Source organism: Triturus cristatus, chromosome 11 (assembly GCF_964204655.1).
Source record: "Triturus cristatus chromosome 11, aTriCri1.1, whole genome shotgun sequence".
Classification (NCBI taxonomy): domain Eukaryota; kingdom Metazoa; phylum Chordata; class Amphibia; order Caudata; family Salamandridae; genus Triturus; species Triturus cristatus.
In genome coordinates this window covers 1031320261-1031338127 of record NC_140594.1, presented here as the reverse complement: position 1 = coordinate 1031338127, position 17867 = coordinate 1031320261, and the positions used below count along the sequence as shown (strand labels likewise).

The 17867-nt window shown below is 49.5% G+C and overlaps 1 protein-coding gene across 1 annotated transcript in view; it reads right to left on the bottom strand.

The window, feature by feature from the left end:
- Window positions 1-3605: 3605 nt before the first annotated feature.
- The window catches only part of ATP5PB (ATP synthase peripheral stalk-membrane subunit b), a 56231-nt gene continuing 41969 nt past the window's right edge, over window positions 3606-17867 (bottom strand). Inside the window, exon 7 of the mRNA XM_085635229.1 lies at window positions 3606-3773. Coding sequence (XP_085491355.1) covers window positions 3702-3773 — 72 coding nt within the window. The 3' untranslated portion in view covers window positions 3606-3701. The remainder of the gene's footprint in view (window positions 3774-17867) is intronic.

Genomic DNA, 17867 nt, shown 5'->3' with positions numbered 1-17867 from the left:
TATATAAAGCCTTTGTGGTGTCCATTTGTAGTGTTGTCACTTGGTTACCGTATGTGTTCACAAATGCTTTACACACTGCCTCTAAGATAAGCCTATCTGCTCGTGCCAAGCTACCAAGGGGGTGAGCAGGGGTTATTTTAGGAGTGTACCCCCTTACCCTGACTAGAGGAGAGGGTCCCTATTTGTCACAAGTGCTTGCCTGTGCCAACTAGAGACCCCCAAGTCTAACACAATGCATAAAGTATATATACAGGGACTGTGGGTCATCCCCCTGCAGCGCTGCTTGCTTTAGTTTTTCACATTTTGCATCAGCCTCCACAGCACAGCGTGCACAGATGGACAGTGACTGCATCACCTTATGTTATTGGCTCTATCAGTGCTACTAACATTTTGAAACAACCCACAGAACAGCCATGTGTGGAGCATCAAGCTTTGCATTTTAACATTTCTCTGCAATATGAACAGGTGAAAACAGAGGCATAGACAACGTTTTGGCCTCTCTGCATGTCATCCATAGAGGTGCAGCTGGTCAGAGCACGTCTGCGGTGTTACCCAGTGCTTCATTTCTCATTAGTGCATGATCGAAGACAGAACCACTACTTTGACCCTCCCCGATTTGTGCATAAACCTACAAAATCCGAATCCCACCAGCCAGAAGAGCTTCAGTTACTTGATTAGGGATGCTTTCTGCAGTAACTTCTCCCCTGCTAGATTGACGTGAAACAGCGAGCCTTTGCCTTGTGATTGAATGAACATGGTGGATATTATTAAATGGAACGTTGTCAAATAAGAAGTACGACATTCCCATTTCATTTGCTTCATCTAAAGACATATCAAAAGCAAGATTTGGGGGCAGGGGGTGGGGGGGTAGTTGGTGATTGATGCTCCCATTTTAAGTTCAGTGTTTTGGCTTCAAGGCAGTCAGGACCCCACTGAAAAGGAGTTTACATTAAGGAGCATTGAGGTGAGCCGGTGAACATTGAAATAATTACGGCTCAGGGGCTAAAATAAAAAGGGACACACTTGGGGGCATTTTTACAATGAAATTTTGGCGCACGGAGCTGCGCCAAATTTGAAAGGGCCGCGCTCCATTTCCAAAATGCAGGGATGCGCCGCATTTACAATAATACAGTGCACCCTTGTTTCTGCCCTAGCGCTAAAAGTAGCTGCCTAGAGCCAACGCAGTCACCTGTGCACCAGAGTGCAAGGGTGCCTGTGCTGCAGAGAATGATTATGTGCAGGAAGGTGTCCCTTCCTGCACATAAACAATCCATAATGGCAATTTGTTGCTTCTATGTGTGCTACAGAATGCAGCACACATAGTAGTAACAAATTGTCATTATTTAATGGTACACCTTCCTGCACATAAACAATAATTCATGGTATTTTGTTAATTCTGTGCGTGCTGCACAATGCAGCACACATAGAAAAAGCAGAAACGGGAGAAATAAAAGCATTTCTCCTCTTTTCACCATTCTAAAGCGTGCTCTTGCATGGCGTTAGTTTTTGGCGCAGTCTGACATTTACACATCCTTGTAAATCTGGGGCAGCGTCAAAACCCAATGGGTGTTTTGGTGGAACGCCCACAGCAACATCCATTGCAAGCTGCTTTTACGCTAAGTGATGCGTGTAAAGGGCCGTATTTACAAGCTGGCTTTAAGCCACAAAAAGTGGCTTGATCCCAGTGGCTCCTGGAGTATGCAGGCAGAATCACGACCCTCACTATATACTCGGTCAGATGAAAGCCTCACTGTGGGAAGCATCCCCAGAGAGCATGACAGAAGCTAAGTAGCCCGAGGAGAGAACAACTTTCAGACTGTGACAACCAAAGCATACTATGGATATCCAAAAATGGCAAATAAACTCAGAAAAGAGTGAACAATTACTTCTTTGTGCCCTAAATCAGACTGAGGCAAGAGAAAGGTGAAAGGCAGGAAATTGGAGCCAGAGAAGGCCCGTCAAAGCAATGTGATGGCAATCCTAAACAAAATACTATAAAAGATTGATGCTGTAGAAGAGGCGGTGGCAGCAGTGGAAACTCGCTTGATTCCGATGAAAAGTAAGCTATCTGGGATGGAGAAATCAAGTAAACAGACTGAGTTCAAGACTGGTGCAGAAGGAAAACCTGGTGAGCCAGGCAGAGGAAGAGATGAAGAGACAGGAGTTAAAATGATTCTGCAACATTATCAATGTTTGCCCTCGATAACAGTTGAAACGCTGAATTATCTAATAAGAATGGCACACATACAAGTGCTGGGCTTCGCCACGATCAGCGCGGACACGCCGGTAATGGATAGGAAGAGTCGTTTGAAAAGCATGTAAATTAAATGCCAGCAGTGGACTGTAGCACTCATGCCACACACCAACGTAGCATTGTAAAACAGGTCGCCAAGCCTGCCACTGCAGTCTGGTGCGTAGTTTTAAACTGCCGTATTGAACTGGCAAAATAAAACTTTTGCCAGGCCTAAACCTTTTTTTTTTTTTTTTTTTTTTTACACAAATAATACCCATAAGGCAGGGTGCATGGTATTTAAAAAGAACAATATGTATATGTTTTTACATGTCCTGGCAGTGAAAACCCTACAAAGTTGTATTTTTTTCATCTCTGGCAAGGATGGCTCACCCAAGTGCTAAATTTAGTTTGGGAGTAGCTAGAAAAGTGGTTCAGGGACTCGATTTAATAGTAAGTTAAAACTCAACCCAATGGTCAAGTCTGATTTTATATTACTATTTTGGAAATTACACATTTAGGAAGTTGTCATTTCCTTACCTAAAACCAAAGAGCTTTCATGCCAATGCCAGGTGGCTTCCCTGTGGTGAGATGTGTACTACTCTCAGACATTGGACAAAAGGCTCTGTGGGGGGGTGGGTGGGGGGGATTGGTACTCCTTCCTTGATGGGATTGCCGGTGGGGGCGGGGGGCTGTGTCCAACCCCCTTCCTGAGCTTCAAAATATGCCTACCTTGAAACTAGCAGATTAATCTCAACACCTTCCCTTGTTCTCTCTAGTCAGACTGGCACCCAACAAAGTGGGGATAGAGGAACTGACCAGAACTGGTTTAGAGCACAGCAATGTCTTCCATCAGTATCATAACCATCCTCCAAGTCAAGTTCTCTTCCCTGAAGTATAGGAGGGTCCAAAGGTTTGTTCTTCTTGGGGTAGGTTATTTTTCTTTTCACTATTTATATGGCGCAACTTGGGAGACTAGGGTTATCTTCAAGTGTGCGTTATCCAACACTAGAGATCGTTTCTTGGAGCTACTTAAAACGAGTTGTTGCACGGTTACCTTGAATCCAACTAAGGCGTTATGTTCGATTTAACTTCAGGTAGTTATGTCATTTCACTGCAACTTCTCGTCTGTAATTTGACTCAAACTAGCCAAAATGCGGTGTTCTTTTTTCACACTTTTTTCTCTTAAACCATCACACAGACTAGAAAGTGAAAAAGCACCGTACTAGAATCCCATAATCCTGTGTTTGTCCCCTAGATTTACTTTCACTGGCATTCAATGACTGGACCATCATATTTCTAAAACACAAAATACTCCAATACAAAAGAACACTTTGTAATTTCTTTTCCAGCTACAATCATAACCACACCCAGATATAGTTAAGAAACAACTTTATTTAGATTACAGGGCACGGTATTCGAACAGCTCTAGTCCAGATGCTCTGTGACATGAAGTAGTAAAATCTTGCATTTACAAACTGGCTTGTGCAGTCTTGGATAACGTCTTCAAGTCCGAGATACACTTTGCAATACTTTCTTTCTCCTATTATGGAAAAAAACACAGCACATTGTAAATGTACACATGGATAATCATTCAGCATTTCATATCCCAGTACATCCAACCACCTTTGACCGGGGATGGACTTTTGAGATACACAATCGTTTATTGCACAGCAGTACATACATTAATGTCGGTCTACCTGTATGTGTCCTGTACTGCATATTTAACAGTGATGCTAAAACTCCTGTCCTCCACATCCACATTTAACTGAATCTCTCCAAGTAAAATTAGAATGGTTAGGAATTGGGAATATGGTCCTTTATGCCTAAGAAAACCATACAAAGAATTAAGTTCATTTTTAACTACTGATTTAATTTTCAAGGTTAAAATCTTCTTGCTGGTCACAACAGTTTTAGTATCTAGAAATAAGCCTGATAAACTTGGTGTACGGACACGGCAGCTATTTGTGAGTTGCCTTTGGGCATCCCAATGATATCCAGTGGGAACTTACTGCCAAGATCATATATTTGCACCGGATAAAATCAATCCGGCATCATAGCATCAATGACCCTGGAACCCTTGTACCCAGGAGGGTGGAGGTTGTATGGGGCAGTTCTGATCTGTTTAAGAAGATGGTGATAAAAAAATGTGCCCAGCATAAATAGAACTTTGTAGTTGACGGGTCAGTGAGGTTCTGCGCAGAACATGTTAAACTCTGGGTCATGTATCCACTGGTGCATTAAGCCATTGTAAAATGAGATTTGAGAAGATTAAAACAAATCCAGGCTCCAGTGTTACCCTTATCACCTGCAACTAATGATCTATGGGCACAAATACATAAAAAAATGCAATGAGAGGTTGATTGAAGTTCACAGTGGGGCTGTCTTAGGAATGAAATTCTAGGCATACAATTAGTTCTACGACAAAGGCGGCACATTCCAAGGCACTGTGTGACTGGTATTACACCACAGATAAACTTCAATTAATGTATCCGTAGGCAAGCTGTTTAGCTTGAGAAGGATGGTTTATTTAGAGCACCATGCAAATTTTGTGGAGGTTCTCAAAAGTTCTCAACATCGTTAAAGGCCATAGTTCGCTGCCCCATCCAAAAGAACCCATAGGTTTTACTGTAGGGATTGGGGGCCACATAGATGGACTTCCTATTAAGGGCTGATTGAATTCTAACCTGGCACTGCCTTTAGGTGTCTAAATTGTTCAGAGCACTTCATGGAGAGGAAAATCAAACCCAACCCACTGGTTTATCTGTAGAATACTCTGGTCATTGAAAGACTAATTTACAATTTGGAAACAGACAAAAGTTTACAACTTAAAAACCAGTAAAAAGCTACTTATGAGTGGATTGATTGATATGAGTGGATTTAAACATCTTGTTCGACTAGACTTCGAGTCTAGGGTCTGTTTATGCGAGTATTCTTACAAAATCTACTGTGCCACCACTAAATCCCTGCTGCTACTTATAATAGCAATAATGTATTTATTCAAGACACTTGTGTGCTCTCTGGTATGGCTTTGAATCTACTCCAGTTGTAATGACATGGTCAAGTTTAAGTAAATTTGAATGAGTCGAGGGGAGAACTGGAGGGGATAGTTGGTAGCGCTTAAGGTCAAATATGCTTTACTATTTGTGAAAGCTGTACATGGACAATAGGATTTACAGGGGTGTGTCTGGCCGCTTATTGGCTTTTGAAATTCTTGAATAAAAAAACATTTGAGAAAAAAAATGTACAGCAGGAAGTTTACCTGAATTGATGTTGTGGAAATGCTTTCTGACATAGGTTGGAATGCTAAGCTGACAAATAGGCTGGTTTGACTTCTTAACTAGTCCTTCCATTGTTGGTTTGAAGGTTTTAGAAAAACAAACCACAAACACAAGTGGAGAAAAATGGTGAATGATTACGGTTGAACACAGGTCAGAAGGAACAGTGGAGGGTTGCCAATAAACTGAGAAGGACAATGTATCACTAGGAGATCTAGCTGAGCACAGATGTAACAAAGTAGGATTTCAGGAGACAGTTTATTAAGGAACCAGTGGTAGTTTATTAATGAAATGTTTGGCTATATTAGGATCAACAACTTTTACAAAGTTCTTTAGCTGGTGGCCAAAAAGAAGCCTGGTGGTGACAATCCAATAAATGTCTGCTTGGAAAGGTTGTTATGGGTCACATGAGCCTAACTTCTGCATAAGTAGGGATAATGAGTGGGGCTGGGGGTTGCAGACTAGTGCAGAGATAAAAGCTTTTGCTGTGTGGAAGGGAAAGCTTGGGCAAATTCAGACAATGTTTAGTACTCTAAGCCAAGTAGTGTGCACGTTTTCAAATATTCTATACACATAGGGAACACAGCTTTTATAGGCAGTGTCAGGAGTAGAATGGCTACTGTTTGGAACAGAGGCAGGGGCAGAGGCAGTAGGACAGTTAGTTGTTCATGTTTAGGACGAGTTCAGCATTAAGGAGTGTAAGCATAACGCAATCTAGTGGCTGAAGGCTGCAAAGCAGTCTGATATCTGTGGCTTTAGGTGTCAAGGGTTGGACATAGGAAAAGAGAAGGTTTTGGCATTATCCACATAAAGAGGAGTGGAGAATGAAGGAGTGAGTACATTAATGGACGTGGGTGCAAAGGGTGAGGACACAGGAGTGTTCTTCAGAGATAGATCAGAAAGAGATTGGGCTAACAGGTTTGTGGACAGTTGAGACAGCTTAAGAATAAGAAGTGAGGTAGCAAGTCATTGGAATTCAAGGACGGCATCAAGGTGTACAAAGAATGATTAGATATCTCTGGGGTGGACAGTTAACTTCCGTAGAGAAAAAAAAAAATCTGAACTGCTTTTTTATTCTATCAAGATTCCAGTTTGATTCCAACTGGTATTGACAAATTGTGCAAAAACATTACTTTTCGACCAGGATGCCACACTTTTTGACAAAGATAGAAAATGAGTAATCGGTGATCTCAATTTGTTGCCATCATAGAAGAATACCAAAAGGATAATGTTACTTACCCAGTAAGCATCTGTACTTGGCACGTAGAGTGAATATGCTACTTACCAGTGTTCATCTGTTCATGGCATGTAGGGCTGCTGACATTCATATCTGTGCATAGATCGTCGCCTAGTGTTGGGTCCGGATGATTGAAGACTCTTCCAGGACAACAATGTGCAAAGTATCACTAGATAGGTGGCTCCTCCCCTGGACTACAGTGCGCATGGGCATCCTCTCCATCCTCAGATTGTTTTTCGCCATTGTGGCAGTGATGGAGTAGATACCGAAAGTGATTAACATGCTATACAGTAATTCTGAGTGCTGCAGCCGCTACAGGCGCCGGGGAGGAGGGTGGGCGATATGAATGTCAGCAGCCCTACATGCCAAGAACAGATGCATACTGGTAAGTAGCATATTCAGTTCGAGGCATGTGGGCTGCTGAATTCATATCTGTGCATAGATTATATAGCAGTCCCTCCATTAGCGGCGGCTGCCCGTGCCAGCTGCAGCAGTCTGAAAAAGGGTCTTGAGAACAGCCTGTCCTACAGCTGCCTGCTGTTTGGAATGTACATCTACACAGTAGTGTTTTGTAAATGTATGTATAGTGGACCATGTGGCTGCTCTACATATTTCCTCTAAAGGAATATTCCCTAGGAAAGCCATGGACGCCCCTAACTTGCGTGTTGAGTGGGCTCTGGGAGGAATCGTTAATGTGCGTTTAGCTTTTTCATAGCAAATTTGAATACATTTAACGATCCATCTGGCTATCCCTGCTTTGGAAATGGCGTTGCCCTTGTGTTGTGGAGAAAAGGCAACGAACAGTTGTTTTGTTTTCCTAAAATCCTTTGTTCTATCTATATAGTACATGAGGGCCCTCTTTACATCTAGTGTATGGAGCATTCTCTCCGCGACATTTTCTGGATTTGGAAAGAAAACAGGCAGTTCAATAGTTTGATTCATGTGGAACTGCGATATCACTTTAGGCATGAAAGTGGGGTTAGTACGTAGTACAACTCTGTTTGCGTGAACCTGTATGAATGGCTCTTGAATGGTTAGTGCCTGGAGTTCACTAACTCTTCTCAATTAAGTGATTGCCACTAAGAAGGCTACTTTCCAGGTGAGGAATTGAATCGCACATGAATGTAGAGGTTCAAAAGGTGGACCCATCAATCTGGTGAGGACCACATTCAGGTTCCAGACCGGTGCCGGTGGGCGAGTTGGAGGAATCACTCTTTTGAATCCCTCTAAGAAGGCTTTGATGGCAGGCACTTTGAATAAAGAGGTGCTGCCTGTTCTGAAGATAGGCCGCTATTGCGGTTAGATGTATACGGATGGAGTTGTATGCCAGATTGCATCAGTATGAGTGTAACAGGTAACAGATGATGTTCTGAATGGATGCATCCAGCGGATTAATGTCATTGTTTTTACAGTAAATGACAAATCTTTTCCATTTAGCCGCATAGCAAGCTCTAGTCGTGGGTCTCCTGGCCTCCTTGATGATATTCATACATTCTGGAGGCAGGTTCAGGTAGCCAAACTCTAAGACTTCAGGAGCCAGATCGCCAGGTTCAGAGGTTGCGGATCTGGGTGTTGAATTTCGCCATGGTTCTGTGTTAAAAGTTTGTGTGTTTTAGCCGCAGTCTTTGGGGCGGCACCACGGACAGTTCTAGTAACGTGGTGTACCATGGCTGGCGTGCCCACATTGGAGCAACCAGGATGAGTGTCATTGAGTGTTGCCTTAGTTTGCGTGCCACTAGCGGTATTAATGGCGCTGGGGGAAAAGCGTACACAAATATGCCTGACCAGTTCATCCATATCGCATTGCCCTGCGACTGTGGATGCGGAAACCTGGCGGCAAAGCTTTGGCATTTTGCGTTTTCCCTTGTGGCGAATAGGTCTATCTCTGGATGACCCCACTGCTGGAAGTACGGTTGGAGTACTGATGGATGTAGCTCCCACTCGTGCATTTGGTGGCTGTGTCTGCTGAGCAGATCCACCATCTGGTTGTCCTTGCCCGGGAGGTGTTCCGCCATGAGGAACATGTTCCTCTGAATGGCCCACTTCCACATGCTCTGAGCCAGATGAGACAACTGTGGAGAATGTGTTCCTCCCTGCTTCTGTATGTAGTACATGGCAGTCATGTTGTCTGTCCGGATCAACACGACTTTGTTGCACAAATGTACTTTGAATGCCTTCATTGCCAGGAAGATAGCCATCAGTTCCAGAAGGGTTTTTTTTTTTTTTTTTTTTTTTGAAACCGTTTATTGCAATCTCAAATATATACAAGTATGGGCCTACAACCTTCCGGCCGGCCGCTAAATTGACAAAAGCAAATGACATACATACAATAAGGCACTTGGCTTTGCATAGACGATAAAGCAGGAGGTATCAACAACGTGGGCCACATAACTCTGAACCCACAATACGGTTTCGTTTTATACAACACAACAACATAAAACCACACCCGCAAGGCAACCCACTATCGAAAATGACGACACGTGCTCCTCAAGTGGGGAACCCCAACCGTCCAAAGAAATCCAGAGAGGGGGAGGGAAACTGATCCGGGACTGGGAGAACAATGTGCCCAGGGCTGAGGGAGGGGGTCAACTATGGGGATGGAGCTGGTGAAGCGGGAGGCAACAACGGCGGCTCGCAAATACCCCCGCGGTAAGCGTTCCAGGGGCCCCATATCTTCACCCATGCCCCAGGCTTACCCCGCGCCACATATACCACCTTTTCTCGGAACATGCACCAATCCATATGTTCTTTCCAAGCCGACACCGCCTGGGGTCTCTTAGATCCCCACAGCTGAGCAATGTCACGTTTAGCTATCATATATCCCAGAGTCACCCATCGCGTCTGCGGAACCGAGTAATCAGTCGGTTCCCACACATTCAGCAGGCATCTCCTCGCTTCAGGCAACAGCGCGACATGTGTAACCGCTCGCAGGACCTCATGCACACCACGCCAGAATCGCTCCACCTTCGGACATTCCCACAGAATGTGTAAAAAAGTCGCCAAAGCACCACACCCACGCTTACACAATCCATCCTCGGCATAGCCCATACACTGAAGCCTTGGCCCCGTCATATACACCCGGTGGAGTATCTTAAGCTGGACGAAGCGAAGGCGAGCCGGGATGGCCACCTCCTTCGGAGAGGCCACCGCGGAAATCCAGTCCTCGTCGTCCAACTCCAGCCCATCGGCAACCCAAGCCTCGCGGAGGCCAGTCAGTAAGCCCGAGCGGTCATTTATCAATTTCTTATAAATGAGGGAGATCGTGCTGTCCGGAACGTGGCCATCTAGCACTCTATCCTCCAGGGGGGGAGGACTCCGGGATGGAGGCCACGTCTGGGAAGACGGAACCCAGTGCGTGACGGACCTGCAGGTAGCGAAAGTATTCACTGCCCTGCAGCTGAAACTCCGCCTGCAGCGTCTCGAATGTCTTGAATCCTCCCCTCGTCCAGAGATCTCCCACTGTACTGATGCCTATCATGTCCCACCTCTCGAAGCCCTTCGAGGTCCACAAAGAGCCAAGCCTCTCCGACGCATACAACGGTGACGCCCGGGTCAAGCGGTCCTTCCATCCCATAGCTGCATTAGCCGCGTGCCATACTCGCACCATGACACGCGTGGGTCCCGTCAAGCGGGAATCGGGCACGCTAGTGTAGAGCGCTCGATTGTAGTCGCCACCGGGTAGGAGCATTTTGTCCATTTCAAATGCCGGGTTTAGGGCGGGCCCATAGAAGCCGTGATTAATTGCAGCTAACTGGGAGGCCCAGTAATACCGCTTAATATCCGGGAGGGCAATCCCTCCGTCGTACCACGGGAGCGTCAATTTTGCCAGGGCTATACGCGGCCTCCCGTCCCAAAACAGACGGCGCTGTAAGCTTTCCACCTCACGGAAATAGCGCGCCGGGACCAAGTCCATAGTGTTCTGGAGAGCATACAAAAAGCGCGGCAATGACATCATCTTGAACAATGCCGCCCGGCCGAGTGGCGAAAGCGGCAAGCGCCGCCAGCGCGCGACGTCCTCCTTCAAGCGCTGGAGGGGGGGAAGCAAGTTTCGCTCGTAGCGGGCCACCGGGTCCAGCGTAATATAGACCCCCAGGTATCGCAATCCCTGCGAGGCAATCTGGATCGGACAGCCCTGAGGGAGGACAGGAGCCTCCCCGGAAAGCACATAGACACAGGATTTAGCCCAGTTAATGACAAGGCCTGAATTACGGCCAAAGGAGCGCAGAACATCGACCAGGACAATCAGTGATTTGCGCGGGGAGGCTAAGTACAAAAGGATATCGTCAGCGTAGAGGGACACGCGGTCCTCATACTCGGGGGTCCAACGGAGACCTCGGATGGAAGGGTGCCACCGCAGCCACTCCGCCAGGGGTTCCAGGGCCAATGCAAAAAGGAGCGGCGACAGGGGACAACCCTGTCGCGTGCCCCGTCCCAGCACGAATGGAGCCGAGACTCGACCATTCACCACCACCTGTGCCAATGGGTCCGAGTACAACAATTTGACCCAACTGATGAATCCCGGGCCAAATCCAAATTTCGCCAACATCGCCCAGATGTAGGGCCACTCGAGCGTGTCGAACGCCATGGTGGCGTCCAGGGACGCCAAGATGGCCGGCTCCCGCACGAACGGAACACGCGCGAGCACCCCGTGCAAGCGCTGCAGATTAAGGGCCGTATTGCGATGGGGAATGAAGCCGGACTGGTCTTGGTGGACCAAATCGCCCACCACGCCGACCAGCCGGTTAGCGAGCACCTTGGCGAGGATTTTAGGCTCCGCGTTCAAAAGCGAGATAGGCCGGTAGGATGTAACCCGGTCTCGCGGTCTGCCCGCCTTGTGGATAACCACGATGGTAGCCAGACGCTGGTCCGGCGGGAGGGAGCCCCGCGAGTGAGCCGCAAGGAACATAGCGCGGAGGTGGGGTGCTAGTACGTCCGGTCGCAATTTATACAACTCGATGGGAATGCCGTTCGGGCCCATGGACTTGTCAGAAGCGACCGAGCGGATGGCGAGGGCAATTTCGTCCGAGGTGGGGGCGGCATCCATCAATTCCCTGTCCTCCATTGAGAGGGAGGGCAGCGCGATGTCACGCAGCAGGGCATGGGAATCCTCCTCCGGGCAGGGAGAAACCGGGGAATATACCTCGCGGAAATAATCCGCGAAGCAAGAGACAATGCCTTCCGGCTCAGTGACACGTACACCATCCATTCTTTCAATCAGCGGGACCACACGATTAGCTCTCTCCTTCCTATCCAACCACGCAATCAACTTACCAGCCTTATCACCCACATCATACAATCGCCCCTGTTGCTCCCTGCTGAGGCCCCTGGCCGCCTCCGTGACGAGGGACCTATAGGCCGCCTGCTTAAGGTGTAGAACGTGCAGCGCAGCGTCAGTCACCCCACTCCCCAGATCACCCTCCAGTTCAGTGACTTCGGCCTCCACCCGGGTCACCTCCTCCTGTGCGCGCCTCCGGGCATGGGAAATAAAGGAGAGGGCCTCCCCTCTAAGCACAGTCTTGAAAGCCTCCCACAGGGAAATGGCAGACGGGACAGACCCCACATTCTCCTCAAAATACCGTTGCAAGGATTTAATCAAGTCAGCACGAATAGTGGGGTCGCGCAGGTACCAGGCATTGATTGGAGCTACCCTGCCCTCCCCCCTCGGGAAGACATCAAAGTGCAACAGGAGTGGGGAATGATCTGAGATACCCCGCGCCAGATGGCGCACCTCCCCCACTCTCCCGGCATAGGCCGCAGGGACAAGGACATAATCAAGCCGCGAAAGGCTACCATGGGCCCCCGAATGGAAGGTGTACTGCAGCTGAGTGGGATGCTTCAGACGCCAACAGTCCACCAATCCCAGCGTGTCCAAAAGGCCAGACAGCCACGCTTGTGCCCGGGGGAGGTCCCTAGGGGGATAGCGATCCAGAGTCCCAGAAGCCACCGCATTGAAGTCCCCCCCAACCACCAGAAGCCCCCCCGGAAGGTCAAGCAGGAGGCGTCCCAGGTCCGCAAAGGTGGTGGACTGTAACCCCGGTGGGACGTACACTGAGACAAAGACGACTACCTTGCCCTCCATTCTCCCCACCAAGACAGTGTAGCGTCCCCTCTCATCATGGCGCACCTCGTCTATTTCTAGCAGGAGCGAGGTCTTGACCATAATGCCCAACCCTCGTGAGCCTGATGTGAAGCCCGAGTGGGCCACCAAACGATAACCACGTCGGTTCATGGCACAATAGGAGTTACCAATGAGGTGTGTCTCCTGCAAAAAGACCACATCAGGCGAAATCCGTTTCAGATATTGCAGGACCACACCCCGCTTAATCCTATCACCCAGTCCGTTGACGTTCCAGGACAACAACGTCAGGTCCCTACCCCCCATCACATACAGAAGCCATCATTTGTCCCCCCGAGAGCATCTCAAAAAAATCAATACAATAAAGGGTTTGCCTTGCGGTAGAAACGAACCACACCCCACCCCAACCCACCCATCCCAACAGAACTCCCCCCACCCTGCACCCCTGCATGAGCCCGAACAGCCCCCCCAAAGTGCAGTGTGCCTGTCGCCCCATGGAAAGAAAACTAACTAGTCCCCCAGAGGAGGAGGGAGATCCCCCAAGAGACCCCACACGACCTCCGCAGGAGGGGAACTTACCCTAACAGTCAATGGTGACAATAACACAGTCCGGAGCAAGGCCTACCATTAGTCCCTCAGTCCTGATCCGGCGGGCCCTCCCCACCAACCGCCCCCCCCCACCCCCCCGGCCCCGATCTCCGGGCAGAGTGTCCAGCCAGTCCCCGGCCGCCTCGGGACGATCAAAAAAGTGCGTGCGGCCATCCACCTCCACCCTCAGCTTAGCCGGAAAAAGCATCGCATATTTGAGATTCAGGTCCCGTAGGCGACGTTTGACACCGAGAAAACTCAGTCGCTGCTTTTGGACCGCCGGAGTAAAGTCAGGATAGAAATTGATATCCATATTGTCAAGTCTGACCGGCCCTTGTAGCCTGGAGGTCTGCAGGATAGCGTCCCTGTCCCGAAAGTTGAAAATCCGGGCGATGAGAGGCCTCGGAGAGGCTCCGGTCTTAGGCCTACCCCCGGGGACCCTGTGGGCACGTTCCACTGCAAAGAATTTACTCAGCCCCCGAGGCTGGAGATGGGTGAGGACCAAGTCCTCCACAAACAGATCCGCTGCCTCTGCCTCGCGTCCCTCCGGCACCCCGATAATGCGGACGTTATTCCTCCGGGCCCGACCCTCGGAATCCTCCAGTCGACGATGCATCAGGGCGCTCGCCTGGCCGAGCCTGCGCACCTCCTGTTGGAGGGCCGCCACGTCGGACGTGAGGCCCGAGGTAGAGTGGGCCAAAGAATCGACCCGGTCATTTGTTTTTGAGAGATCGGCTCTCACGAAGCCCACGTCCACGAGGACCGAGTCGATCTTCTGCGCCAGAGTGTCAAAGCGCTGGTCCACCGAGGCCTTCATCTCGGCGATGGCGCCCATGACGTCTGAGGGTCAGGTCCGTGGGCAGAGCAGGAGCGTCAGTCGGGCCCGTAGGGGGATCTACGCAGCGCCTCTGGAGATCCCTTCTGGAGGGTGTAGCGGTCCATATTGTTGGATTGATGGGCCGCGCCACGACGGGTCGACTTCACCTTAGCCCGGTCGCCATCTTGTTTTGTGGCCATGGTCGCGGTCCCAAATCGAGCCAATCTCCTCAAAAAGGGGGTAGACAATCCCGTTCAAGGGCTCCGGGGGGGGGCGACCACCGCTCCGCAGGACGGACCGCAGCCGGCGGGCCGGCAGGGCACCCCAACGAGGCCACACCACCGCACACCGCTTCGCGACCCTACCTCGCCTGGCAGCAAGGAGGGCGCAAAAGCGAAAGTGAAAGTGCGGGGTGCGCGAGTCGCCCAGCCTTGCCCGCCGCTGTTATTCACTTTGTCGCCGGATCGCCCCACAACTCCAGTACGGGGGGCCGGCGTGGAGAAGGCCGCAAACCTTAATCGGTGCTCCCGCCGGTGTCCGAGGTCCGAATTGAAAACGGAAAACGGGCGTCACCTCAACTCTGGTTCACAAACACAGTCCCCTCATCTAGGACAGGATTCGGGCAGGATTTATGCAGGAGGTCGCGGAGGTCCTCGGGAGCCTCGCACCTACGCGGCCATCTTGGGTGCGCGCTAGGCTCCTCTCAGTTCCAGAAGGTTGATGTGCATCTTCTGTTGCTGTGTCGTCCATAGTCCCTGCACTGTGTAATTGAGTACATGAGCTCCCCATCCCTGGAGAGACGCGTCCGCCGTCAGTATTATTTGTGGAACAGGCTCTTGGAACGGTCGGCCCTTGCAAAGGTTGTGTGGATTCCACCAATGCAGAGAGTTGTATGCCCGACCGCTCACCAACACTAGGTCTTTCAACTGTCCTTTAGTCTGATTCCATTGACGTGCCAAGCACTCCTGAAGCGGGCGCATATGTAGTCTCGCGTGCGGGACTATGACGATGCAGGAGGCCATCATGCCTATCAACTGCATGAACACTCGCGCTGGAAGGGAGTGTTGTGGTCTGAACTTTCTTATCAGCAGTTGCATGCTGTTGATTCTCGCTAAATTTGGCTGAGCTTTGGCAGCCAGAGTGTCTATAGTCGCGCCCAGGTACTGCCGTACGTGGGCGGGTTGGAGATGTGACTTTGGATAATTCAGTGAGAATCCCAGACTGTGAAGAAGGTGAATGGTGTGGGATATGTGGCTGGCACACTGCTGGGCTGACTTTGCCTGAACAGGCCTGTCGTCCAGGTAAGGGAAGACGTGAATGTGCTTAAGTGTGCAGCCACTGTCGCTAGGCACTTGGTAAAGACTCTGGGCGCTGTTGTTACTCCGAAAGGGAGTACTTTGAACTGACAATGCTGATCCTGAAGAGTGAAACGGAGATATTTTTTGTGTGATGGGTGTATGGGTATGTGGAAATACGCATCCTTTAAATCTAGTGTTGCTAGGAAGTCTCCCTGACTGAGTAACGGCAGAACCTGCTGGAGGGTGAGCATATGAAAATGCTCTGACAGAATGTATTGGTTGAGAGGGCGGAGGTCTAGTATGGGATTAAGAAGTACAGAGAGTACACCCCTGACCCCCGCTGTTCCATAGGCACGAGCTCTATGGCTCCTTTTTGCAGCATACTTAGTACTTCTTGCCGCAATAATGTCAAGTGCTCTGCGGACATAGGACGGTGTCTTGGTGGTATGTTGGGTGGATTGGATGATAATTCCAGACAATAACCGTACTGGACAATTTCTCTGACCCACCTGTCTGTGGTGATGGATCTCCAGACTGGCAGGAACTGTTGGAGTCTCCCCCCGACCGGTGTTATGTGGGCGGGGGGCAGCGACAAGACTTCACTGTTTGTTATTGGCGGAGGACCTGGTGTTGTGTCCTCGTCCTCTGCCTTTGGTGCTGGATCCACGATATCCATTCCTATTGTTTTTATTATAGGTACTCTGGGTACCTCCTTTACTGTACTGCTGCTGGGACCCCTGACCTCTAGCTGCTCCTCTATTCCCGGGGCGACGAAAGGAGCCACTCCGAAACTGCTGCGACTGTAATGCCCCCATAGATTTTGCAGTTTCAGTGTCCTTTTTAATCTTTTCCAGTGTAGTGTCAACCTCGGGGCCAAATAAAAAGTCTGGGTTGATTCAAGATATTATTTTGAATCTCAGGTTTGAAGCCTGATATTCTCAGCCATGCGTGCCTCCTCAACATCACACTAGTGTTGATGGCCCTTGCTGCAGTGTCAGCTGCATCTAGTGCGCATTTGATGGACGCATTTGTAATGAGTTGTCCCTCTCTGATGAGGAGCTCCGCTCCATCTTTGTATTCATCTGGTATATCGTAGTGTGACCTGTCGTATCGGGCCAGGAGTGCCTGAGTGTTGGCAATGCGCCAGATGTTTGCTGCTTGTGCTGCTACCCTTTTGCCTGATGTTTCTAGGACTTTGGACTCCTTGTCTGGAGGAGGAGCATAACCTGTAGTCTGCGAGTTAGCGCTCTTGCGAGCATTAGAAACTACCATGGAGTCCAACGGCAATTGACCCTTAATGTACATTGGGTCTCCGGGTGCTGGTTTGTATTTCTTCTCTATTCTCGGGTTCAATACCTGTGCCCTGGTCGTTTGCTTAAAGATGTCCTTAGCATGTTTAAGAACCCCTTTTAACATTGGTAGAGTCTTGACCGTTCTTTCTGATGTGGAGAACGTGTCCACTAAGAAATCCTCCTCCACAGAGTCAGAATGGAGTTCCACTCCGTGATTGGCAGCTGCCCTTTCAATGAGGGCGCTAAAAGCAGCAGTATCTTCAGTGGGAGATGGTTTGACATTATAAAGATGAGCGTCAGGAGCATCTTGTGGGTCACCTTAGTCAGTAGGGTCTCCCCATGCTTGATCTTGGTCTTGCTGTTGGTCATCAGGGTCATTATCCACAGGATAAGTGGTATCATCCCCAATATAGCCGTCTCCTGCATCCGCCTCCGAGTGTGTAGGAGAAAAGGATGGTGGTTCCTGATGATGGGTTTGGAATGTTTCAACAAGCACTGGCGTCCAACCGGATGCCAGTTTCCTTTTTAGTGGAATCTTGTACGAGTCCAAAGCCTTCTCTGGAACAATTCTCCGCTTGCGGAACAACAGCCTACCAGTGTCGGCGTCGATAAACTGGTCCTGCGAGTCCTCGACATCGGTTCTTTCCGTGGACACTGTTCGTGGTTGTTCGACACTCCTCCTAAGTTCGAACATCTTCGGTGCCCCTGGTGGCGGCAATCCAAACTTGATCGGTGCCGGCGCAGAGTGAGCTTTGGCGACCTTGTGTGGTCCGGGACCCGTTTTTGGTTCGAGGGTTGCCCGTTCCCTGATGCGCTTTAGGGACTCCGACACCTGTTGCAACGTGAATGCAGACGGTGCTTTGGAACCGATAGGCTCTTTGGAGACAGGCCTCGACGCGGTCTCCGGTTTCTTCCCAGCCTTCGGGTTTTCGATCCGAAGTTTGGGATAGACGCCCTGTTGATCCGATATTTTGGCAGTCGCCGCACTCTTCGGTGTTGACGTAGTCGGATCAACCACCGTGACCTTGGTGGTTGGTGCCCCAACCTTCGG